This window comes from Camelus dromedarius, chromosome 15, assembly GCF_036321535.1.
Source record: "Camelus dromedarius isolate mCamDro1 chromosome 15, mCamDro1.pat, whole genome shotgun sequence".
NCBI lineage: Eukaryota > Metazoa > Chordata > Mammalia > Artiodactyla > Camelidae > Camelus > Camelus dromedarius.
In genome coordinates, this window is record NC_087450.1 from 32937726 (window position 1) to 32963745 (window position 26020).

The 26020-nt window shown below is 37.8% G+C and overlaps 1 protein-coding gene across 3 annotated transcripts in view; it reads right to left on the bottom strand.

The window, feature by feature from the left end:
* The window catches only part of PLEKHH2 (pleckstrin homology, MyTH4 and FERM domain containing H2), an 83585-nt gene that overhangs the window by 5026 nt on the left and 52539 nt on the right, over window positions 1–26020 (bottom strand). For 2 of the 3 annotated variants that reach the window (XM_064494533.1, XM_010997151.3), the window contains exons 18-28: window positions 24815–24923; window positions 23756–23868; window positions 20445–20624; window positions 19030–19127; window positions 17474–17651; window positions 16414–16569; window positions 14286–14383; window positions 8069–8210; window positions 2890–3035; window positions 1713–1842; window positions 867–953 (exon numbers count right to left, since the gene is read on the bottom strand). In XM_064494533.1, the coding sequence (XP_064350603.1) occupies window positions 867–953; window positions 1713–1842; window positions 2890–3035; window positions 8069–8210; window positions 14286–14383; window positions 16414–16569; window positions 17474–17651; window positions 19030–19127; window positions 20445–20624; window positions 23756–23868; window positions 24815–24923 (1437 nt within the window). Of the gene's footprint in view, window positions 1–866; window positions 954–1712; window positions 1843–2889; window positions 3036–8068; window positions 8211–14285; window positions 14384–16413; window positions 16570–17473; window positions 17652–19029; window positions 19128–20444; window positions 20625–23755; window positions 23869–24814; window positions 24924–26020 lie in introns of those variants that run through there. The other variant, XM_064494534.1, reaches the window with a different exon arrangement.

A 26020-nucleotide genomic window follows, 5' to 3' on the forward strand; every position in this document is an offset into this window, starting at 1 on the left:
AATAAATGAATATATAGAAAGCTTGTTTGACTTCATATTCAATCACATAAAAAGTTCTAAGATACTGTGTATGTACAAGTGAACTGGTAAGTGATATTATGAGAAATTACAAACATGGTTTTAGAAGCCTTAGTGAAACAGAACTTAAACTTTGGTGACTAAAATTTCAACTTTAATGTTATCGTAAAGATGTTCATTTTATACAGGAAGCAATCCTCCTAACACTATAAATGAAGTCATTTTGCAAATACAAATGATTGCAATTTAGTCATGGTATCTTAATATTTTTCTTATACATGATATATATATAACCTGTCTAATCTTACTTTATTTTTAAATTTAAAAAAAAATTTTATTTTTAATTTTTTTAATTGAAATACAGTCATTTACAATGTGTCAATTTCTGGTGTACAGCAGAATATCCCAGTCATGCATATACATACATATATTTGTTTTCATATTTTTTCCATTAAAGGTTATTACAAGATATTGAACACAGTTCCCTGTGCTATACAAAAGAAACTTTTTCAAAAATCTATTTTTATTTACATTTGTAAATTTCAAACTCCCAAATTTATCCCCTCCCACCCCCTTTCCCCAGTAACCATAAAATCGTATACTAAGTCTGCAAGTCTGTTTCTGTTTTGTAGATGAGTTCATAGTGTCCCTTTTGTCTAATCTTGTTTTAAAAGATTAAATGGTAATCATAGTTGTATTTGCAAAATGACTATTCATTATATAGTATTTGGAAAAATATTTTCTCTGTATGAGAAAAATCAGATTAAGATATCATTCACCTTTTATTTACGGTACACTGAGCAATGGAAATAGGTGACTCAATGTAAAACTTAAGGATTTAATCTTACCATGGAGCTGTATTCTAAGATGCTTAAACCATCCTCATGTACAGCCAGCCACAGGAAAGTACTCCCAAGTGATGATGGGGTTATGGGCTATGGAGAGGTGAAAATATGCCATATAATAAATGCTAAGCAAAATTATAGAAATATTTTTCAGTCTAAATGCAACACAACATTTGTAAAAACAACAACTTATTATTAAAAACCTTGCTTGGGGAGTAGGCAGTGGAGCCTAATGGAAAGAGCAGTGAATCTGATATTAAGAGACCTGGGTTTGAGACACAAATCTGCCATTTATTAAACATACATTTGGACAAGCCACTTAATCTAACCCCTGGCAGGGTTCGTCTCTTTTTCCTCAGTGTCCCTGCAGCACTCTGTTCATGTCATTCTTAACCGTGTTCACCACACAGTGGTTGTTTCCAGGCCTGTTGCAACACTAGTTCTGAGTTCCCAGAATTTGAGTAGAACTGATCTGAAACCATGGGCTTATGTATCCCTAGAGCTTAGCTCAGTGTTTGGCCAACAGAATTTATAAATACTAAACAAATGAGGAAACGAATGAGAGTAAATGAGTGAATGGATGAATGAAGAAAGAGTTCAGCTGTTGTCTTCAGTCCAATGATTAAGCCTACTGAGTATCGGGAATGATTTAAGGGGCGGGAAGTGGAGCAGAGGAGAAAAGAAAGACGTTGATGGCTTTCCTGCCCTTTCCTTCGTGTCCCTTCATGATTTTCTTTAAACTGTTAGGAATTTCCTTATTTTTCTTTTAAAAGGCCAAACATACTAATCCTGGGGTTACTGTTACCGTTTTGCATTTTACTGAACTGAATACCCCTCATTCTTTCTTACTCTTGCAAGAAACAACTTGGCACCAAAGAATGGCCACTTCCTGGCTACTGTCAAATAAATTCGCACACAATCAGCAGCACTGTGTCCCCGGAGGGCCATCCATCTGGTTGACAGGCGCTGGCAAAGCTGCCTAGAAAAGAACAAAAGCAAAAACACAAAAGAAAAAGCATGAACAGTGTATCATCCTCCCAAGATAAAGCTCTCCTTGAGCCAATCTGAGGCATCACCGGGAGACCTACTCATGACCTGGATGAAGCTGTTGTTCTGTGACTCCTGTCTCTCCACCGTCCACCCCTTGTCCTTTTAATGGCATTCTTTTTACCAAATTCTCATACTGTTAGTGCTCTCAGTATGACCCAGGTTCCCCGTCCCCCATCCCCTTCAGATAAATTTAAAAAATCTGATAGGCTAACATCAAACCTTCGAATAAATTAGTTCAAAAGTTAATTTCTTATGGGAATAACTTTCATTCTTATAGAAAAGTACAAGAAGTTGAGACTGACGAATGAATCCTCAACAGCAGAATTTTAGGTATGACCACTTCTGGCTTGGAAAGATGCTGGACGCAGGGGAAACCTCTTAAACAAAATCATGAAGGCAACCATTTATTCTACACAAAGGGCTGATCTCAAATGTTTCTGTTTTAGAAAAATTCCTGAATTGGATTTGCCTCTATTTTTGAATTACAGCTTTTCTTTATATGCTTTCAAAAATAATACCTCCAAATTAGTTGAGTTTAATTAAAATTTTTATACGGAAAATGTTGTGTAAGAAGATAGTTTATTTTTATTCCAATTTGTTTATAAGGTAATACCCTAAGAGACAAAAATTTTTGGTAAACATGTCATGAAATTAAATATCTTATTGGACAATTTTTTCCTTTTTTATTGGCAAGATTAAGTTGGATAAGAATGGAAGATCAAATGAAAAACAGATCTTCTGAATGGGGTAAACTTTTTTTCATTAAAAAAGTTTTAAATCTAGATACTAAAATTTCTAGGCACATCTTAAATTTTTTTAAAAAGCCTATAACCTCTTGGGAATCAACAATGTATTAAAAAAAAATCTTGAGAAAATTGTCATGTACAATTTTATCATCTTTAAAATTTGAACAGAAAGATATCACCGGAAAACTAGTGTGCGTCCGCCCTTTAAAGAGTTACAAATAGTTCTTTACCTTAACTGCTCTTCAGAAGAGTCATCTCTATACCTTTTAGGATAAAATTTCTCTATGACTTGTTTTAGAGTTTGATTTGTTTTGCACTGATTATTAACATGCCCTGCTGGAGTTGAAAAAGGTCTCTCAAAATCTCCAATTTCCACCTAATTGGAAACCCAAAAGAGAGAAAATACAGGATATTAAAAAGAATTTTTAAAAAGAAAATTAGCTTTATTTTTTCTAAACATTCTTTATAACACATAATACATAAATCTATTTGTCACGATTGTGCAATTATTGAACTTATAATAATATATAAGGACTACTATTAAAATCTAAATTTCATTTGAAGTCTAATTATGGAAAAAAAATCTATAATTTAAACATTGCAGTTTCATTTCTACATTAGCCACCCAAGGTTAATACCTGGTAGCATGTGCTAAAGGCCACTACTGTACTATTGTCTATAAAATAGCACTGATAATTTTTCATTCTTAAGGTACTATTTTAATTGATAATAATAAAGCAAAGTAGAAGTTTAAAATGAAAGATTAAAAAAGTTATAAAGCTATGAAAAATCTTTAAAAAGTATTACTTAGACTTTTTAAGGGTCTCTACTGAATATAACGGGAGCAAGTACTATATTCTGATCATTTCCTTCCTAGGTTTTCTCCATAAATGTTACTATACTCATTCTGTCAATCTATCATCCTATTATTCCTGGAAATAAAGCCCTTCATTCCCCTTTCTCCCTGAATGAATGTTAATCCTTATTTCTATTAACAGGCTACACAGATGCCAACCCATGCAACCACCCACTCATCCATCTCTCCATCTGCTCACATCCACCCATATATTCATCCAAACCTATACTGAGTCTTGAACCCAGTTCCCTATCCTCAAAGAGTTTACTGTCTAGTAGGGAAAACTGAAGAATAAACAAATACTTGTGATAAACTGTGTTAAATGCTTTGTCCAGGGTACCAGAGAGGGCTCAACAAGTGAGACAGGGTAGGGGACATTCAGATGAATGTCCTACTGAACATCCACGTCCTTACCTGCAGCACTCCCAAACAAGCAGGTGGAGGGTTCCATCAAGACTGGGATGGTCCCATCTTAAAAGGGCCCTCTGCTGGCAGGTAAGCTGTTAGCACGACCAGCCTCAGATTCTGACCCCTATGACTTCCACATCTAGTTCTTTTTTTTTTTTTTGATTGAAGTATATAGTCAGTTCTTAATCTGACCAGTTACTGTCTAAATTCCTTGGCTGAGCTTCACCCTTACAGTCTATTCTCATAACTTTCTAGGTTCCTTGACCCCACTTGTTGGCTTCTTGGCTTGGCTTTGCTGTTCAGCTTTTTCACTCTTGTCTCCTATCTAGTCAGGTATCATCCTAATTTCCTCACACCAAATAAAAGTTGTCCATCTGCTCTTCAAACACACCAAAATCCTTCCCCCAGAGCAAGCTTTTCATTGGCCCCACCTCTCAGCAGGTAGTACTCAGCAGCGCTAGCTGTGAAACCTCAGACCAAGAGTTAACCTCCAAGGATATGGCAGTTGGACAAATAGTAGTTACAAATGTAGGAGGCCAGTCAAGGCAACTTTGGCTGTTAGAAAACTCTCCAGTGGGACATTCAAGCTCAGTGTCTCTCTCTCTCTGGCTCCTGGCATACTATATGGCATAGAATGAGCACAGTAAATATTTGGAAAATTAGTAAAAATCAATTCAGATCATTCCCAATATGCCTCCCATCAACGTGACACCTTACCAGACACTTTGAACAACAATTCATGATCAGCTCAAAGAATTTCCTAATTAAGACAGATTATCAACAAGGACCTGCAGATACTCAAATCGACAACAGAAAGAACTTTTTTCTTCTACAGAGCTCAGATTTCCTAAGCATGTTTCATTTATCTTCACAAAAACTACTCTGAGGAAAAGATCAGAGGTATGGCTTAACTTTCCTTTTGCCGATGAGAAAGCATACTTCTTAGTTAGTAATGTGCTCAGAATTTTCTATGTGTATGGCTTTACCTTTCTACCCCTTCCTCAAATTCATTTTAAAAATGTTTGAGGTATGTATCTCCAAAGTATATGGTCGTTTTTCTTGGAGAAGCTTTCTTGACAAAATTAAAAGTTAAAGTAAGGAGATGAATTTAAACTTTAGTAAAAATGAGAGTGATTTTAACAGAGCATCTGTGCCTTTGGAGAACAAAACCAAGAATGGCATGTGATAAGGAATCATTCCTAATCCTATCACCAAGAAAAAACGTGACCTAGTTCTCCTTTATTCAGCTTTTTATCACTTGCAAAAAGGGAACACTCAGTGTAGCACTAATGCTTTCAAGTTTGGATGACCACAAGATTGTTTTGATAGTACACTAAATTAGCATTGTTCATTCATCCAAGAATATTTATGGAGAATGGATTGTGTGTAAGGCACTGTTCTAGACACAAAGATGAACAGGGATAGTCCTTGCTCTCAGGAAGGCCACAGTCAGTGGTGCAAAGCAGGAACAAATAAATAATAATAAACCATTGTGATCAGGACATCAAAAGAAACCTGGGTGAGATACTGAACCCGCCCAGGCAGAATTCAAGAAGGTTTCCTGGAATGAGTGACAACTAAGATGAAAACTAAAGGCTAAGCTGGAGTCTGCAGGTAGAGGCATGGGAGTAGAGATGTTCCAAGCAGAGCAGACAAACAAGAAAAGCGTAAGAGGTAAGAAAAAGTGAATCATATACAAGTCATGGGACTGTGCAGGGAACCAGAGGGTATGCTTTTTTGGAGCATAAAGTTCAAGGTAGGGAGTATTAAGAGATGAAGCTGGAGAGTCAGGCAGATTTTAGACCTAAGTAAACAAGAGAATGCTGTAGCTAGATTCACATTTTTACTGTATCTCCATCCCATTTACTAGGGTTGCTTAACAAACCAGCATGGCACAGTTTCCAGGCTGGAAACTTAAGAAAATGGCAGCTTCCACTTCTTGTCTCTTCTGGGACATTGCTCTTGTCACCCAATCACTGTTCTGTGAGGAAGCACCAGCAGCCACTTGAAGAGGCCACAAGCAGGTGTCCCAGCAGATACCCCCAGCAGGAGTACCAAGCAACACCTGGCATCAGCCCCCAGACATGTGAGTGAACGAGACTTCACGATTCCAGCCCTCAGCTGTCAAGTCACAACCAGTCTGTAACCGTTGCCAGCTGATGCCATATGAAGCAGAGATGAGCTGTCCTTATCTGTCTCTGCCCAAATTGTTATTCTGGGTTGAGTCCTGGAGTCATTTGCTATGTGGAAACTGGTAACCTGAGCAATCTATCTAGATTCGGGGTGGAGGATAAGAGTGTGTTGGGGGACCAGACCAGAGGAAAACATATTGGTTTGAAGCCTGATGCAGGAGAGCAAGCAGGATATGATGATGGTCTGAACCAGAGCAACGGTGGTCAGCATGGAGAGGAGGGAACAGAGCGAAAATGGGCAGGGCATGGCGACTCGGGGCACAGGGGAAGGGAGGGCAGAGTCGGTGACAAGCTTGTTTGGGAGATGGAGCAGAGGCAGTATCACAGTGAAGATGCAAAATGTGGAAGAAGAGAAGGGAGGACGATTAGTTCTGTTCTTGATATGTTGAATTGAGGAAGCCCATCAAAGAAACACAAGCCGGAGAGCAAAGATTTGTGAATTATCAACATAGGCTGTAGATAAAATAAAGAGAATGATTAAGATGTCCTGGCTGGTATGCGGAGTGAGAATACTAAATACCCTAGGGAATCTAAGATAATGACATATCATTTCCCCCTAATTAACCTGTGTAAAGACTCAGGCTGGGTGGAGACTGTGGGTTGCCTCTTCCGACCATTCTCTCCTCCTTTCTGAGTAATAAAAGCCTTGAATTTAGGTGGGCTCATTGCCGCCCAGCTAAGACCACACTCTCCAGTCACTCTTGTAGGTTGGCAAGGCCATGTGACTTAAGTTTTGACTAGAGAAACATCAACAGAAGTGTTCTGTGTAACTGCTGGGAAGTTTCTCAAAGGTAGGAGGGCATGCGCATATCCAGTCTGATGCCTGGAACACTGATGTAATGGCTGGAGCTCTGGCAGATCTCCAGGACTGTGAAGATCACAGCAGAATGGCAGGCAGGATAAAGGCCATGCCCCAAATGACTGCAGAGGCGCCAACTTGCCTATCCCTTGTCGGACAGGGGAAGATTTCCCCTCTACTTCTCTTGACTTCTTTTAGCTGGTCTAATAATTCAATTGACACAAGACAGATTAATAGGAGAAAAAAAACTATTTAACACACGGAGGTCTCATAAAAACAGACTCCTGAGATGAACAAAGCAGGCTGCTTATGCATCATTTTTTAGACAAAAAGACAATTATTTATGAAAATTTAACAAAGCAAAGGGGCTTGTGCTGTGGTAGCAGGCTAGTGAAGAAGTAACAAAGTTTGTTTATACAGTTTTCTTAGCTTTGAATTCCCTAACTCTGTGGATAAGGGTGCTTTCTATCCTCCTGGTAGAGGGGGGACACCTTCACTTGGGAGATTTATTTCCTGCTTTTAGGGGAAAGGAGGAAGGTCAGAGTGGTGTTTTTTTGTTTTTTTGTTTTTTTTTTTAATACATATCATTTTTTTTCACCAGCTGTTTTTCAGGTAACTTTAATTCAAAATAATCAATATGTCACTGAGGCATATTTTGGGGCATACTTCCCTGGACCCCACAGTCTCTTTGTGAGAGACAAATACGCTTCTGTTTTGATTGTCACTATTAATTCGCACGTGTGTGGGTTCACAGACGTCTGAACTTAATCTTAATTGATACAATAGATAATAGAAAGGGCTTTTAGCTTTTTAAAAGACTAATCCTATTAGACTACTGAACGATTTCCACACGGCATCCGCAGCCCCACTGCTCGACACTCAAACTCCTTTATTAAATGCAAAGCCTACTGGGATACTTTCAGGAGAATTAAGAAATTAGGTTCTCTTTATGGAATATTGTCTCATTCTGCATCACTGCAATTGTCAGCAATGGAAGTCACACTGTAATTATAATGCCTGTAATTTTTAAGGTGTTAATCAGAGCAAAATGAATTTAGAATTAGGAAAGGTATATTGTTTTACTACATTTAATTCAGGGGAGAAATTAATATTTTATCTGTACAAAATGTTACTCTATATAACACGGAAGTTACCTGAGCTAAAAGAGCTGCCATTTCTAACGCCAGGTCCCTGTTCAGAGGAAAAAGTCCATTTATTATTTGATCGTTTGTCTGGTACATTAACAGCAACTTTTCTCTATCAGTCTCTCCACGAGCTTGCGTTGAGAAATACAATCTGTAAAAAAAGAGGAAATTTTTCTTTAAATGATATGCTTACAAAAAAAGAAAGTAAAGAGAAATCTAGAGGACTGATATGGGGTTGTTCTAATAATAGTTCTCTAAGTGACACAAACTTACACCATTACCATCTGTTAATGACCTCTCTGTACTTTATAATGTTTTTCTGCACACTGAGGAAACACTGCTTTGAAGTTGAGGTTGAAGGATGCTTCGATGTTATTTTTATGCCCTGAAATACCTTAATACCTTAGGTGTAACTGCGGAAAGACCTCAGACACCAATGGGCTGTATAAACCCAGCAAACCCAATTTTCAAAACACTCACGATCCTTCCTAAATACCTTGGACACACCAGGGAATAGAAAATGAACGTTTCAATTCAAAATCAACATCCAATGGTCAAGTGGGGCAGTTTTCTCTGGGAATCTAAAAAATCACATTTGCACATTTGACTTTTTTGGGCCACATTCTGATCAGCAGCCTTAGGCTCTCAAAAGTAGTTTACATGTTATTATTATTAATGGTTGAAATATGACATGGTTTTTGTTCATCTGGGTCTTCATCAATTCAGTGGCCCTCTTTTTATTCACTGTGCTGTTTCTTTGTATGTGAGAATTCTGGGCTCTGACTTTAGGCTGCAGAGCAGGCAAAGAGTGCTGGAAACACTGTGACAGTGGGGTGGGTGAGCAGCACCATGACAGCCCCTAATATTGTCATGACAACACAGTGGCAGGAAAAGAGAGATTCAGATCCAGCATTTCTTCAGTGTGTGCTCGGCTAGCTACAACTGGATTGCCAGCCTTTTTTCTTTTCCCCTGTTCACTTGAGGGAGAGGACACACTGTCATCAGTTACAGTACCACTGGAGATAATTATCTCAAATAGCAAGGGATGAGAGGGCAGCAGGTCAGAATCTTGGGGGAGGCATGGTGGGTGTACTTGGAAAAGCTCTTCTGATAATTCTTTCTGTTCACGGCAGCTTAAGAATCACTGGTCTGGGCTGCCGTTCAGAGTGGTTTCTTGAAAAAATAATCTGTGACTGCATGATGACAAATTGTTAACTGGGAGAAGAACAGGGCTGTGCAATAGAAATAGATTCAAAATTCAAAATGATGTCAGCAGAGGGGTATACAACAAGGGAATAAGTTTAAAATGAAAGCCCTCCCTTTTTGGCATGTGAACATTTTTGTACTTAGCTTACTTTCTCCACTTACATTAAGAAGCACGTCTTATTCATCACTGTGATCCACTAGGGTTTAGCTAAGTGTTATCACTGGAAGGGTCTTAGTAAGAGTTTGGACTGGTCATAAAGCTAGGAGGGAAAACAAAACCAAATGTTCAAATGGCTACGGGCAAGGAGAGCTAAAGTTTACTTTCTGTCATTTCTGGCATGCCAAGAAGATAGAATCTGGGGAGGAAAACTGAAGCACTATAAGAGAAAAGAGAAAAACACACAAAAGAGAAAAACAATTCCAGACACATACCTAGGAATGCAACGCATAGGAATCATGGGCTCGAGCCCCTAATGGAACAGTCTGGGCTCCGACAACTATACACGCATTTGGAGAGACTATAGAGAGGATCTAAAGAGTCACAAAAATGATCAAGAAGTCAAAAATTAAATCCACAAAACTTGAATAGGAAAGGCGCCAGGAAATGTGCTCTGAGTCTCTCCCAAGATGACCAGCTTCCAGCTGCTGCCCACCAGCCCTAAAGGGGCCTGAAGCAGAGAGTGGGCTTCCGTCACAGCAAGGAGGGTGCAGGTTGGACAGCGAGGGGTCTTCCCAACTGTCCTCCTCCTCGCTTGACATCCAGGAAGCTGAACACCGTGGGATGGAAATCACACTGCCATGTGGACCAGTGTCACCAAACACACGCTGCTCCCAATTCAGCAGAGCTCTCAGCACTGCTGGGTCATCCTTTTGCTCGCCTCCAACTGGCTCTGTATTTCATGCCACAGAACATTTATTTCCTCCTGTCGTCTTTCTCATTGTCGGGTAAACTTACTGAGGAAGCAGCCTGCCTCCACTCCCCATTTCCCTTCCTTCATTCCCTTGTCCACATGATTTGCTGATAATACTTCACGCAAATAAACAAACAAACAAACAAACAAATAAATTAAATAAATAAATAAAAATAATGCCGTTGTGGCCACTCCCCCCGCCCCGTTCTCTTCCTGCCTCTGTGGCTACCGCCTCAAGCCCTGTGCTCAGAAGTCACACTCTGCAAGGCCTTCGTCCATGTTCCCACAACATCTTGTCACAGCCATGAGAGGAGTGAATGTTGTGATGCTGTAACATTCACAGTAGGAGCAGATGTTGCTGGGGTACCTGCTAGGCGGCAGACTCTGATTCAAGTGCTTTACATTGCCAACATTCAGTCCTTCAGGCAACCCTAAAGGTAGGTACTGTTTTCATCTCCGTTTCACGACGAGGGTACCCGAGGCGCAGAGATGGTAAGTGACTTGCTCAAGGCTGCAGAGTGACGGGGCGGGGACCGGGATTCTAACCCAGGCAGTTTCTCTCCAGAGCCCGAGTTCTTCACTCTCCTGCCACACTCTTATTGCTACCGTGAAGAATTCGTGTCTGTGTCTCCCTAGAAAATGTAAGATTCTAGAGGGCAGGAAAATTTCTGTTCACCTTTGAATCTCTAGGGCTTCGACAGGGCCTGGCACTGGCAGACACTGAACAGATGTTTACTGCATGAAACAGATAACCGGTAGGCAGAGTTGCTAAATATGGAGATTATTTGCCCATAAAAGCATGAAGAATCCCCTTTCTGTAGCCTTCGGTAAATGAGTTAACTCTCTAAAACTTCAGTTTCCTCAGCTATAAGATGGAGATAATAATGACCTTGTGGTAACTGCTCAAAAAGTGCTAGTTGTTTACTATAATAATAATAATAATTTTTATTCCATATATTTTTATAATATATTATTATTATTCTCTAGAGGTTTTTAATCACAAGAGTCTCTTCATCCTGGAATTTTTTTTTTCTTTTTGGGTGTGAACATAGCTGGAAGAAATGAGGTAGACCAGGTGACCAGTCAAGAGGCTTCCTGACTTAGGATTCAGTGGCTTGGGTGCCCTTACCATCAGCAAGGGTGGCAGAGATGGGAACGTTCAACTATGCTCTGGAAAATAATAAGGACAAATAATCATTGAAAATAATCTTTTGTTTCAAGGGGGTGGGGAGGAGTTGTTCTCTCCAGGGAAGGACCTTTGTCAGTTTTGCTTGGTTAAAAACATGTCTTGATTTTGCAATTTTAAATACACAGAAATAAACCAAATTGAATAAGCAGCTTAAATATAAACAGAATTTAAACGTTAGTTTCCAAATGGCTGTCTAAGAGAACAAGTCCAAAACCTATAAATTACATCATTAACCACTAAATCTACATAATTGAAATTCCATAATTTACTAAGCATGGAATTAATATACATTAAAAACCCCATGATAGAGAGCTGATGTCTGAGTTTTGCTTATTACACTTACTACAGTGCTGCTTGACAGATGAAGAATCAAGTCCTTGGATGCATGATAGACCGACAGTTCCCCTCCTAAGTGTGTCACTGGAAACTAGAGCTCATTGTCTAAGCTATTTACACACATATGCAAAGCACGACCATATTCAGAAATAGTACTTTCTTATAGTTGTGGCTGTCCAGCCATTTCAGACCTCTGTTAAAAATTAAACCTTATGGTTGAGCTGCTTTTTTTTTCTGACGTCAAAGATACTGTCATGAGGCTTTTTTGTTGTTGTTAACAGGCAATCTTTGTTATGTGTTATTCATGACTGTCTTTGCCCTTCCTGGTGGTGTTTGCTGGACTTGGTGCATTACTCCTATGTGTTTTTCAGACCACTTTTCTCCACTGCATCCAAATTTAATTTTGGTTCCAACTGTGGCCATCATAGTCAAAATTAGTATGTATTCAGCATTCGTAAGTTACATATTATTAGGAATAATCTTAGACACGGAAGTAATTCCATTTAGTGCCGACAAAACCAAATGAGAATTTCTGAAGCTTTTCTACATAAAGATATATGCAGATCAGATCCAGGAGCTGGCTTCCTTCCACAAAGATAAGATCAAAAGACACGGGCATCAACACGGACCTCTAGGTCTGTGCTTTTTAAAACTTAGCACGCGTAAGAATCACCTACTTAAAACACAGTCTCCTGGGTCTTACCCTCAGAGATTCTGACTCAGTAGGGCTAAAGTGGGGCTGAATAATTTGCATTTCAGCGTGTTTCCATGTGACACTGATGCTGCAGGTCCGGGTCCACATTTTCAGAACCACTGCCCCAGTGGTCATAAAACTAAAACAATCATCTAGAAGCTGCAAGTCTTCCAGCCTGCTGTTCTTGCCAGTCACCAGAGGGCCACAGATGAAGACTGCCATCAGTGGAAACAGGTTCTCCAGGAGCAGAGCCTGTGAGACTTCTATTATCTGAGTAATCCTGCTCATCTCTAGGAATACATGACTTTAAAACCTTAGATACCAAAGCTCAACAGTCACCTTCTTGTTACTCATAACTCCGGCAAATCCCCACAGCTCATGAACCCCCGAACAGAGAAGCTCCAGGGGCTCACAGCCACCATTTATTCAGATCAAAGGAGTCTGTTCAAGCAGTGGTGACCCTTTAGCGCTGACTGTGTGAGAGGGGTCCTCAATATGAATGCCCAATATTTATGTAACTGCTCCTCTATTAACAGACGTAAGTCCTCCCCATCACACACTTATTTTTCGCTGTTTTAAAAACTGTTAGAATACTCTTGCTTGCTTACATGGGTATTCCTGTGGGATAAATTATCAGAAAAAGAAATCCTGAACTGGATCGAAGGCTACTACATTCTTTATGTTATATAGTACCCTTACTTTTTACATTCCAATTTCAGATCTATGAACATCTTCCAAAAGTAGACTTCTGAAAGAAGTCAAGACTACACCAATAATTCTACCAGGATCTTAGTCTAATATTTTAGATTCCTTATTTTATGGGGTATAAGAGCTAAATAAAATAAGCAAAATATGGTTTTTTGTGGGTTTTTTTGGTACAGTTACTATGACCTGGTCAGTGAACACTGTTTATTAAACACCACCTTCTGCTAATACATGGAGGAAAAGAAGACATTTTTAAAAGAGAAGAAGAAAATCTGGTGTCTGACCATATGCCAAAGTCTATTAAAACTGTATTAGTTGAGAAGTTATGTGCTCCAGCCCCGTTGGCTTTTTCCCAGTTCCTGAAACACTGTGCAGCCTCCTTCTAAGGCTTCTGAACATCCTCTTTTACCCATTTCAATGCTCCCACTCCCAGCCCCCTTCTGACCTTGGGACAAGTATCATTTCCTCAAAGAAGCCTCGGATGTCTCCAGTCTAGGTCAGGCTACTTGCTACGTAATCTCACAGAGACATGCTGTTTTCTTTCAGAGAACTTTACGTGTCATTATATACTCATTACAGTTACTGGAAAATTAACAACTCTCTTCCCCACTAGCTTGTAAATTCCAAAACATCAGGGAGTGTGTTTGTTTTTATTATCGTGTATTCAGAGCATCTAGCTAAGTGCCTGGCTTATAGCTGAAGCTTAATAAATACAGAGAGAATACAAAAGAGTAAGAATGAATGGACATGAATATATCACTGCTAAAAGACTTGGGCAAACATAAATATCTCTTCTTACTACAGATCTACAGTAGGGTATTTGAGCATTCAGTCTGATGAAAAGTGTATTAACAGTGTTAATTGAAATTCTGAAAGTGAAAAATTCACCATTGTATCGACTATCCCAAGAGAGCAGATATTTTTCCCCACGGTTTTCTTCAATCTTTGTCCAAATGCTTATTTTTATAAAATATAATTACTCGTGACATTAAAAGACTAGCATTAGAGACAAAATTTTATGTGACAAGTTTCTTCCTGCAGAAGTAGAGTTAGCATTTGTAGGACAACAAACATACAAATAAATATAACTTTTAAGGCTATTCAGTAGGAAACTGAATTGTAGGTGCATGATTTGAACGTACGTGTGCACACTCTTGCTGTGGCACTTGGCGATGCGTTACACACCTGTTTTTATACGTGAGACGCACAGTTCTCGTACCTTCCCATTTCCCAGGCTGCTGTTCTTTGGAAGCCTGTTCCCACTTAGAAATAATGTCACAAATCTAGAAGGGAAGTGGAAAATGGAGACTCAATATTTTTCACATTGGTATTTGTTTTTTTAAGACAAGCATGTCCGTAGATTAAAAATTTTCAATGCATGTGATCAAACTAAATGGACTGAAGCTTTCTGTTTTAAGCCTCTGCAGCTTTGAGTTTAGGATTTAATTATAAATCACTCTTTGGTCCACTTATCCTTTTGGACACACATTAACTTTGGACTATGGCCATGAATTTTTTTACTTGAAAAGGAATCTTAATGAAGGACTGCATGAGACTGGAAACAAGAAGATTCCAGGAATTTTTTCATGATTTAGTCACAGAAGAAGAAACTTTTCTACCTTCTGAGTTTATAAAGATTGGAATAACTGAATGCCAAAGGAATCAAATATAATCTTAATATTTTTTGATTGGGAAAGAACAAAAATCCTTCAGGAACCAAATAAATGTTTGTTTTATTAACTGGTCATTTACAGAATTATAAATAAAAGTTTTCAAAATTATGTGGTAAGTAGTTATTCACCAAAGCCCCAAATATTTACTGAGCCCAAGTCAACCAAAAATACTAGCTTATCTTCTTGACTAATCATTAAGAACTGTGCTCTAGGAGCGTCTGTCTCAAAAATCTACATTTGGAGTTGTTGATCTTAATATACCGGGATATACTTAGAGCTGAGAAGAAAAAGACAGTCATTTATCTAGATCTCTCAATATGCAGGTGAAGAAACAGGTGGGGCTGTGGTGGCGGGGGAGGTAGGATCATATTTTCTGATGAACACTGCTAACGAAGTAAGTATGAGCTTCAGCATATCCTGTGGAACCCCATGGAGACCTAAAAGATCGTTCCGCAAGTGGAGGGAGGCTTTGGGAGTCAGATGAAAGTACTGATGTTTCATATGCTCTAAACTCATGGGAGCTTCCCCTGCTTTGCTCTAATTCTTTAATCTTCAAAGCACAGAAATATTTTCACTCTGTAACAAAGTACTTATTCCCAAGAGCAATCAAGGACAACCTCAAGTAAGAGGGTCCAGACCCGGTTCCAGCTGCTTGATTTGTAGTAAATCATTTTCCACTTTGTGCATCAGTTTCTTCATTTGCAAAATATGTAGGTTATTTCTCTAAGATTCCTTACGGTTCTTTTTCTTTTGTTTCTTTTTTCTTTTTTTTTCCTCAGGGGGAGGTAATTAGGTTTTTTGGATTTTTTGAATGGAGGTCCTGGGGAGTGAACTCAGGACCTCATGCATGCTAAGCACATGCACTACCACTGAGCTATACCCTCCCTCCTCCTTACGGTTCTTTATTCTATATTTTTAATTGTTGCCATCACTAGATGGAAACTTTAATAAAGTTATTTTACTCTGATCTAGAAAAGATTTTTAAAGAATCTTCCAATTCTCTGTTTTTGCTCATGATTTTCGTCATGCCTAGAATCCCTTCTTTATTTCCACAGGTCCATTTTCTACCAATCCTTCAAAGTCCAGTCGATCTTTTCCCTAATTTCCAATCTGAATTTAATCTCTCCCTCTGTAGAATGTTCACCGCACTCTTAAAACATGTATCACATTCAGATTTAAGTTTATCAGTGTAGAAAGCTACTCTTCCCTAAGCAAATTAGAAGTTCACTGTGGGCGGGAACTGTTTCTGGTCCTTTTTTATATCCCCACAGGGTCTGGTCCAGCTCCTGGGACATAATAAATAGTTCAGTAAATACTGCTGAGTGAGTGAATAAAATGGAAAGCCATTTTATTAGAGCTTCCACATCTCCACCCTTTTTAGCCTAATATTTAGGGTATTATTATTATTATTATTATTATTATTATTATTATTATTCCTCTTCTTTAACATGGAGTATGTGTGTGTGCACAGATTGTTGTCAGAATTCTATGGCTTCAACAAAGTCCTGCAATATTTTTTTTATTATGAAGATTAGATTGTTTAAATTTTGGGAAAATTCTTGAGCTAAATTTTTGCAAATAGCAAAGAGTAGCTTCTTCATGTTTGAGGGGTCTGCCTCCCTAAAAGGAGTTAGTTTTACCTTGATATTTCCTTGAAGACAATGCTCTAAATCCCTGCCAGAAGGATCATCTGTGAACAATGCAAATCCAGACTGTGCTGGCTTCCTCATCCCTGTATCCTGGTTCAAAGTATTCAAAAATTCTTCCACTGTGGTGGATGCATCAAATCCAACAACCTAAACAGAAATAACAAAGTTGTTCTCTTAATAAAAAGGTATGCACATTTCAAACTCAGATTTCAGTGGGGAAACAGGGCATACTTGATGCATGATTAATGATAACATACATTTATCTAGGTGCTTTAACTTTTTTTTCAAAGCTCCACAGGAGAAAATTAATGTCATCTTAGTCATTAGCTTGCTGTAAGAATTCAAAAATCTTGGCTTCAGCCAACAGATATGAATTCAAATAGAAAGATTATTTGACAGCTATAAACATCTTGCAGAGATATTATGCCAAGAACTACCGTACAGTATGTAATCTTTAAGCAAAGGAGAAAAAAAAATAAACAAGAAATGCACTTAAACAAATGAACACTTTTATACATTTAATTTTTGTTTCTTTAATATGCAGTTAAGTATCTGAATTCCGTGATAAAAGGCTTAGAGCTGCAAAGACTAATTGCTAGCTTTGGAATACAGCTGCCTCAGTTAACACGCAAGCATCTAGATCTGAGAGCTGGCAGGGCTAGGACAAGTTTTCACAGATAACTTCTGTGATCTGGAGATTTTAGAGACTAAACCTGTACATGCCCCATGTTAGTAATTATTCCCTCACCTAGCCAGTACACTGGTGGGAGAAGGCCTCCACCAAAATATTTCTGTTTTTCTCCATCAGAATTATAATGGCAGTGAAACTCCTCCATTATCTGGTTCAGTAGGGATTTTTTTAGTGTGAATCCTTTCTAGCAAAACTGTTTCAAAACTGAGCTGTCCTGAGAGGAGGTCTAATATAATTGCACGTTTATCACTGCCAGCTGCCGACAGAGTGGGAGAGACAGACTCACTTCCTTATTCCACAGAGGCTATACATAGGATTCTAGGCAAAGCATGTTTTCATCAGGTAGAAAGTCTAATCCACCTGATATATCCCATTCATGAAGTGCACGGGGATGCTGAAGGGCAAAGAGTGATGATACGGGTTTCGAAGAAGAGTTGAAAGGATTTCCATTCTTGAGGGTCTTGCTTCTCGGTCTCCATTCTGTTGCGTTCTCTCTACACATCGCTGGCAGTAAATGGCATATTTTCCAAATTCTGTCCTATAACACAAAATTTAAGATAAAGCCTAGGAATAAGTTTAACTAAGACTACCTTTTGTATATATGCAGCCATTAAGAAAGCTTTCCCTGGTGTACATTATTACAGTGTATTATGCTAATGTTGATAGTAATTTTTCTTTTTGAGTGATAGTATTAACTGCTGTCACTTTTCTTAAATTCTAGTGTCTTTACTTTTGCCACTGACTAAACCAGACTTCCCACGAAGCAGTCTTTATCTTTATTGTATTATTAGAGTCACAAAATAAAGTTAAAATTACTAGATATTACATGGTTCAAACACAGTAATTACATTAACAAATATAAAGAAAATAATTGTATAAAGACTAGTACAGGAAAACTTAAGAAGTGCATGACGTAGCAGAGTTCTCTTTTGAAGAACATGGAGGTTACTGCCTGACTGCTAAGCAAGGTAGGAAAATACCTTCAAAAATAAAAATGTATTTCCTTTCTTCATAAAATATGCACTTCTTAAAAAAATATTAAGCAGTAAATAAAACCGCTGGAGTAAATAAAGTCAGTAAAAGCTGGATAATCTTATTTGCCCTCCCTCATTTGTTATGTATAATTTGTATTCTGTTTATAAAAGAAGACTGATAAAATCTCTTAAATATATTTGTATTCAAGTGCCTTCTAGGTAGACTTTAAAATGTTACGTTTGCCCGGAGAATCCTCAGTGACTGCAACTGAAATCATATGACCTTGATGACAGAGTCTCCAAAATATATTATGAACTGGAGGGTATTTTCATACTGTTTACAAGTAGTTTTTCATTTCATTGTGTTGGTTGACTTGTTTGTTTGAGTCCCAGAGTCTAAACAACCTAACATGAACCTCTTGGATTAAATGATCCTGATAACCCCTGGCTGGGTGCCCAGGTCCCACTGCAGGAAAACCATTCTGGAAGCTGAATTTTGAATGTCTTATTTAAAGGAGTAAAAATTCTGAAGTTATTCAAATAGACGCAATTATAAAAGGCAGGACGACCATTAGAGAAGTCGTTTACATAAAAGAATTCAATGTGGGGAAAATAGTAATAGGGAAAATAAGGAAACAAAATAGTTGCTTTGATTGAATGAACATCCACTAATGATAAAACATTCATTCTTGAAATGTGCATAGACTTCTCACTTAAAATGCTCTTTGTCAGCTTTTCGAGCTTTTACTGCAATCTTCCATAAGAGATTTAACATAACAAAGGAAATATTTTCCCAGCTCTATGTAAGGGCTAACAAAAGATTCCTGTACCAACATTTGTTTCACACATTCTTCCACAAATGCACCTGGCAAGCACATTTACGATTCATTGTAGACTTTCAGAGGCCACATAAATGGTTCAGCTGGCTAGTATTCTGCATACCTGGAATCAGCGTTCCTTTTCAGGTGGAGCCTGAGGAGCCATAAGAAAGGATGATGGGGAAGGAAGAGCCCAACACACAGCGCCAAGAGCTGCCAGCCCTGGGCGAAGAGAAGCATCACAGGTTAGATCTACACCACTAGCAGAGGCTGTGAGAGCAAAGGGATGATGATAATCTTTCTTGACCCAAAATGTTCTTGCTTCTTCCACATATGCATTATCTGCTTAGAGCATTTATAATACATAAAAACATAAAAGCTCCACGTTGGGTCAGATCCATGATCCATCTAGCTGGGTATACCGTCGTCTACAACTGAGGTGCAAAGGACATGATATAGTAGTCCTTTTTGATATCACACTCAAAGATTAGGGAAATTGTTCCTTTTTGTTCATTTATGTATTTACTCTCGTGCACAGGTCCCCTCCAGGTCCCTGGGACAGGCCCTATCGGCAGTATTTACATGGTCATATTTTCTTTTAAAATAAGAAAGAAAGATATTTTGTACTCTTTCTCTTGGAGAGTACAAAAATATTCACTGTATAAGCTTCAAGTCCCACAAAACCTGGATCCACCCCTGAGAATCTTATAAGCTACGGTAAGAAATTTCTGTATTATCCTGCGGTTGACAGGAAGTAAACAAGCAAAGATTAAAACAGGCACTCACTGAAGAGTAAACACAAGCAACTAAAAACCACTTGAAAATAAATTCAACTGTGCTAATAATTAAATAAGTGCATCCAAAATCAATAGTGGAATACTACTTTTTACCTGGAAAGAATTTAAAAGAAGAATTACACTGAATATTGTTAAAGATATAGGAAAATTCTAGAAGTGAATTTAATGAAATTCACTGTACTTGCACACAAAATTTAGGTTCAAATATGTCTATTGTAGTGGTATTTACTATATGAAAAAATAGTTGGAAAAAAATAAATTATAGTAATTGATATTAATACAACTAGTATTAATGTTTTGAAAACTGTTGAAGGATATAGGGGAAATGATTATGTTTTATCATTTTAAAAAAGTAGTATGCCCACTGTAACTCTAGGAATGTGAGGGGGGAGGGTGTAGCTCAGTGGTAGAGTGTATGCTTAGCATGCACAAGGTCCTGGGTTCAATCCCCAGCACCTTCATTGAACAAATAGTAATAACATATAAAAATAAATAAATAAACTGAATTGCTCCCCCATAAAAAAAAGAAAAGAAACTAAAAAAAAACTGAGTGTGCATAAATATACACATATACATTTATATATGAATATATAAAGTGAAAGGACTTACATCAAAATATTGATAGCTATTTTCCCTTTTCGTACTTTTTGTATTTTCCAAATGTCTATATTGAATATGTATTATTCTTACAATCAGGAAAACAACATCATTTAAAATTGCATGTATGAGTGTCAACACATACCTGCAGTGGCCCTGGTTGATTCTGCGGCTGTCTCCGTCTTGTCTGTTTAATGAGCTGACAGCAAATTTCATTCTGTAGCTCAGGATGTGTCAGACAGATCTGCAAAGCACTCTGGGCTAGAGATATGTGGTAATCAATTGCAGGAGAGTCAACTGCTGCATTTATAAAAAGCTGGCAGGTCTGAATTAAATGAAAAAAATTGATATATTCTAGGTGAGAAAAGGTTAGATTTATTCTGCATGAGTTATATTAATTCTTAGCAATAGTTTTTTGTTTGAAAGGATGGAAAGATACATATTTTGATAACACTAATCAAAAGAAATATGGAGTGGCTACATTAATACCAGCCAAAGTAGATTTCAGAGCAAGAAATTCTGCCAGAGGAAAACAGGGTCATTTTATAATGATAAAGGGGTCAGTTTCTGTAGAGGACAGAACAATCCTAAATGTTTTAATAACACAGCTACAAAATATATGGTGAAAAAAACTGATAGAACTGCCAGGATAAATGGACAAAATTCACAATTATAGTCAATGATCTCAATACCCCCATTAATATTTGAGAGAATAAGTAGACAGAAAATCTGTATGGATTTAGAAAACCCGGATAACACTATCAACCAACTTGCCCTAATTGACATTTGTAGAGTACTCCACCATGGAGCAAAATATGCATTAGTGTTAAGGCCATATGGAACATTAATGACCTCTTTGCCCACCTATTTTTCCTTGCAGTTCTTCAAAGATGTGGTGGGGGGGAGGGTACAGCTCAACTGGTAGTGCAAATGCTTAGCATACTTGAGGTCCTGGGTTCAATCCCCACTACTTCCTCCAGGAATAAATAAATACTAAATAAACCTAATTACCTCCCCCCACCAAAGATGTTACTCCACTATCTTATGACTTACATACTTTTCAATGAGAAGTCGGGTGTTATTCTTATCTATATTCTCTGTGTTATGTTATTCCCCTCAAACTCTCCCCACTGTACACACTCAGGCTGCTTTTAAGATTTTCTCTTTATAATTCGTCTAAAGCAATTGATTATGATGTGCCTTAGAGTAGTTTTCTTTATATTTCTTCTTTTTGAGCTTGAGTTTCTTAGATTTGAGAATTTAGGGTTTACATTAAATCTGGAAAAATTTAAGCCATTACTTCCTTAAACATGTTTCTGTTGCTCTACCCCCTTTTGTGGAACTCCAATTCCACATATATTAGGCGGCTTGAAAATGTCCCACAGCTCACTGTACTTTATTCAATTTTTTTCAGTTTTAAAAAAAACTCTGTTTCATTTTGGATAATTTTCTTGCCATGTCTTTAAGTTCACTAGTCTTTCCTATTGCATCATCTTATTGGTTGTTAATCTCATCAATAGTATTTTTCAATTTAGCCACTACATTATTTCATCTCTAAAAGTTCAATCTGGATCTTTTAAATATCTTCCATTACTCTTCTTAAAATGCTTATGATTTCCTTTACCTTCTTGAACATATGAAGTGTGGTAGCTAATCTCCAAGATGGCCCCCAATGATCTCCACTTCTTGATACCTCAGACCCTGAGGTAATTTCCTTCCATATTGTACTGGAGTTAGTCTGTGTGACCCGTAGACTATGGCAGAAATGATGACATGCCATTTCTGAGGTTATGTTATTAAAAATCAAAGTGGTTTCCATCTTGGGTACTCTACTTGATGCCCAGTGCACTAGGAGGTCCTTTCATTCTGGATGATATGAACACAAGCTATTTTCAGCTCTGCGTAACCTCCAGGAATTTTTTCCCCTTCTTTTCTGGTAGTTCTTTCCTTAGCCTCCAGTAATTTCCTTGTACACATATGCTTATCAGTTCTCAGCTGAAAAGTCAAAAGGAATCCTCTACAGATCTGTGGAATACTTTCCCTTTCTCTTCAGCTTTCTCCTCTCAATCTTGTGAATTCTAACCATCTTGACCACCTCAAATTCTGAACTCTGTTTTGGCAACTCAGGAAGACTGCCAGGCACTATTTGGGTGTCCCTCCCTGCACGGTAATCTTGAAACTCTCTCTAAGACATTAAGCTGCAGCAATCATAAGGCTTACTTCATTTGTTTTTCTGAGGATCACTGTCCTGCACTGCCCATTGTTCAATGTCTGAGAACCATTGTTAGGGTAAATCTAGTTCCTGTTGCTTCATCATGGCCAACTAGAGGTAAGTTTGTTGTGAGAAGCATTATTGAGTAGGGAGTTAGAGGGCAATGTGACCAAAGACAAGCAAAAAGAGAGACAGTTGGCCCTGAGGAATGAAGACCACAGATTTATACTGGCTGCAGTCCATATGGCTATTTGATACTCTCTAGCAGTATGCATGTGATTAATATGGAAGCAGACAAGACAGCAGCATCTCGGTTGGGGATTGGCAGAAGAATTCATGGAATTCTGTGTCCCAAGGAAATATGAGTATTAATGAAAGTAATCCAGACTGTGTAAAGAAGGAAGAAAAGCCAAGAGGCAGTTATCATGGTCTCTCTTGATCTCAAAGAAAATAAATGGCTCAAAAGAAAAGTCTTAGTGAGAATGAGTAATAGAAGAGTAAGAAAATAAGAGAGCTCGTGGGCTAAGACATTATGTTTAAAGAAAGATACATTAGAATTTAAGGTTTTAGAAGTGGTGTACTTAGGAGGAATGTTGAGGTCAGGGTGTGGACACGGAGAATGGGAAGGTGAAGCAGAGTAAAGAGGCAAAGCTTATCGACACTGAGAAGGTCAGGAATCTTAAGGCCAAGGCATTGGTGAGTGAAGTGATAATAAAATCGTTTAGGATAATGGCAAGATTTGAGGTAGAGAGAAACAATGTGGGTTGGTAGCCAAAATCCTTAATGAAATTTGAGAAGTTATCAGAAGGTGACTGATGACAGAGATGCCGGGGGCAGGGGATAAACAGTGACATAGTTGAATGGCCAGTTTCAAGTGATCAGGGATTTCTAATAGAGGTTGAGTAATAAGAATTTGAGAGTAGCACTGAAGAAGAAGAGTGTTGACCCCTCTCCCAACACTGAGGTACATGTGATGTCAGAAGTCTCTCCATTTGAGAGGTTGAAGAGGAAATGATTCTTCTGACATAAAGTGTTTCACATGATCCAAACCATATAGTTTATTTCAGTATATCTCAAATCCTCATTCAGAAAGTATATTAAATTCACCTAATTTTATTTCAGTAGATTTTCTTCATCATCATCATCATCATATTTTGAATTTTCTTGGAAAGAATGAAACCTTATAACCTAAATTTTTTCCAATTAAAATGTTTAACAGCATATAACTCCATATAAAATTTTACCTTAAATAATTTAATAGCTTCTGTCTGTAGAGCTTCTGAAGGTAGTGTTGTCAAAGAGGAAATGATTCCTTCTTTGCTGTGACACAAAGTAGGGTGTCTCCATATCTGAGAGGCTAAACATAGAATAAAATATGAGCAGGAAACAGAAAGAATCACTTACTTTGGCCTCCCATTAAATTAGCCCTTTAGAAATTAGCTCATTCAGACCTGGCTCACAACTGTAAGTCATAAAGGTCATGAAAAACCTTTGGCAACACTATTTTCTTTCAGTTCTCAGGCCATTGGGATTCTCATGTTTCTATTTTGGATACATTAAATCTAGAGAGTTTGGTACTAATATTCCAGGCTGAAACAAGTCTACCAGAACACTATCATATTGCTTAAATGTGCTAAAGATTGGTGACCTAGGTAGAGAGATGACTATACATAAGGGGGGAACCAGGGGAAGATACAGAGAGGAGAAGCCAGAGGAGGAGGAGGAGACAGAAATATAAAGTGGAACTTGAAGTCATTCCCCAAATTAACATTTATTAAATTCTTATGCTGGATATGCAAATAAAATGTGACCTGTATTATTAAGTAAAGCAGAGATCAGAATCCAGACTCACTTTAGGGAAACAGCCAAAAAAAAATATTCAATGCAAAGCAACAAATGCTACAAAAGGGTTAAATGGTAAAGTGCATTGGGATATTATTTTAGGATTTATTTAAGCACCTTTTATGAGCCAGATGCTGAGCTAGGATGGGCTGGCTTGGGGAGCTCCTAAGGTAGGTAGGATTTTATCAGGTTGGTGAGGAATGTGAAGGAAGAGGGGTGTTCTAGGCAGAGAGAGTAGTGTGAGCAAAGGCAGAGAAGTGTGACAAGATGTGGTTTAATGGAGGAATGGTGTTCCCAGGGTTGAAGAACTGCAGTGAGAATCCTGGTCCATGACAAGCAAAGCCAATGAAAAGATGAGTACAATGCAGGGAACCAGGAACTCACAAAGTGAAAACTCTATTAGGCTAAAGGAATTGGGGCTCATTTCATAAACCATAAAGCCTTATATATTATAAACTTACAAGGCTCTCCTTCTATATTTAGCAATTTGCAAACAAGTTGTTCAAATTCAGATCCAACATTTACATTGTTACTTCCAGCCGCAACAGTCAGGTGATAAAGCCAAGTGTCCTTCAAAATCAGAACATATTAATAGAGGTGTTAACCAAGATATAGTTTTTGATGACTTAAGGAAAAACATAACTTGTATAAACAGTAGAAAACTTTGACACTGAAAAAAAACTCTTGATTTTTAAATAATAATTAAAAGCCATTTAGAAAAAAGAGTTCTGAGGCAGGCTCACTTGAAGTGTACTCATAGTATATTTTCCCATTGTTCACATTTTTATTATTTTCTGTAACTGTTTCTTAGAAAAGCATAAGAAAAGACAATTAAGGAAAGTATTATGATAGTAAGAGGCTAGAGTAAATACAACCTGTTAATATTCTTTTAAGAAATATAATAAATTCTATTAAATTTAAAATCCGACTCCCAGTACATACAAATGACACATATAAAGTACTCAGGAAATCTAGAAAAAGTAAAGAAGAAAGTAATATCCCATAGCAACATACCTCAACACAAGAAAGGCCATATTAGAAAAGCCCACACCTCTAAGATCTGGAACAAGGCAAGGATGCTCACTCACTCTTGCCACTTCTATTCACCACACCACCGGAAGTCCTAGCCAGAGCAATAGAGCAAGAGAAAGAAAAAAAGGCAACCAAACTGTAAAGGAAGAAGTGAAATCATTTCTGTTTGCCGGTAACACAATCGTATTTGTAGAAAACCATGAAGATTCCATAAAAACACAGTTAGAACTAATAAATTCAGCAAAGCGGCAGGATGCAAAATCAGTACACTAACAAGAAATTATCTGAAAAGGAAATTAAGAAAATAATCCCAAAACAATAGCCAGAAAAAAAAATTAAAATTCTTAGGAACAACTTAACCAAGCAAAGACCTGTACACCAAAAACAACAAAACACTGATGAAAGAAATTAAAGCAGACACAAATAAATAGAAAGACATCCAGCATTCATGGATTGCAAGAATGAATATTGTTAAAATGTCCATACTACTCAAAGCAACTCACAGGGTTTCAATGCAATCCCTACCAAAACCCCAATTTTTTAAAAAACATAAATAGAAAAAAAAATCCTAAAATTCATGAGGAACAATAAAAGCCCCCAAATAACCAAAGCAATTTTGAGCAAGAAGAACAAAG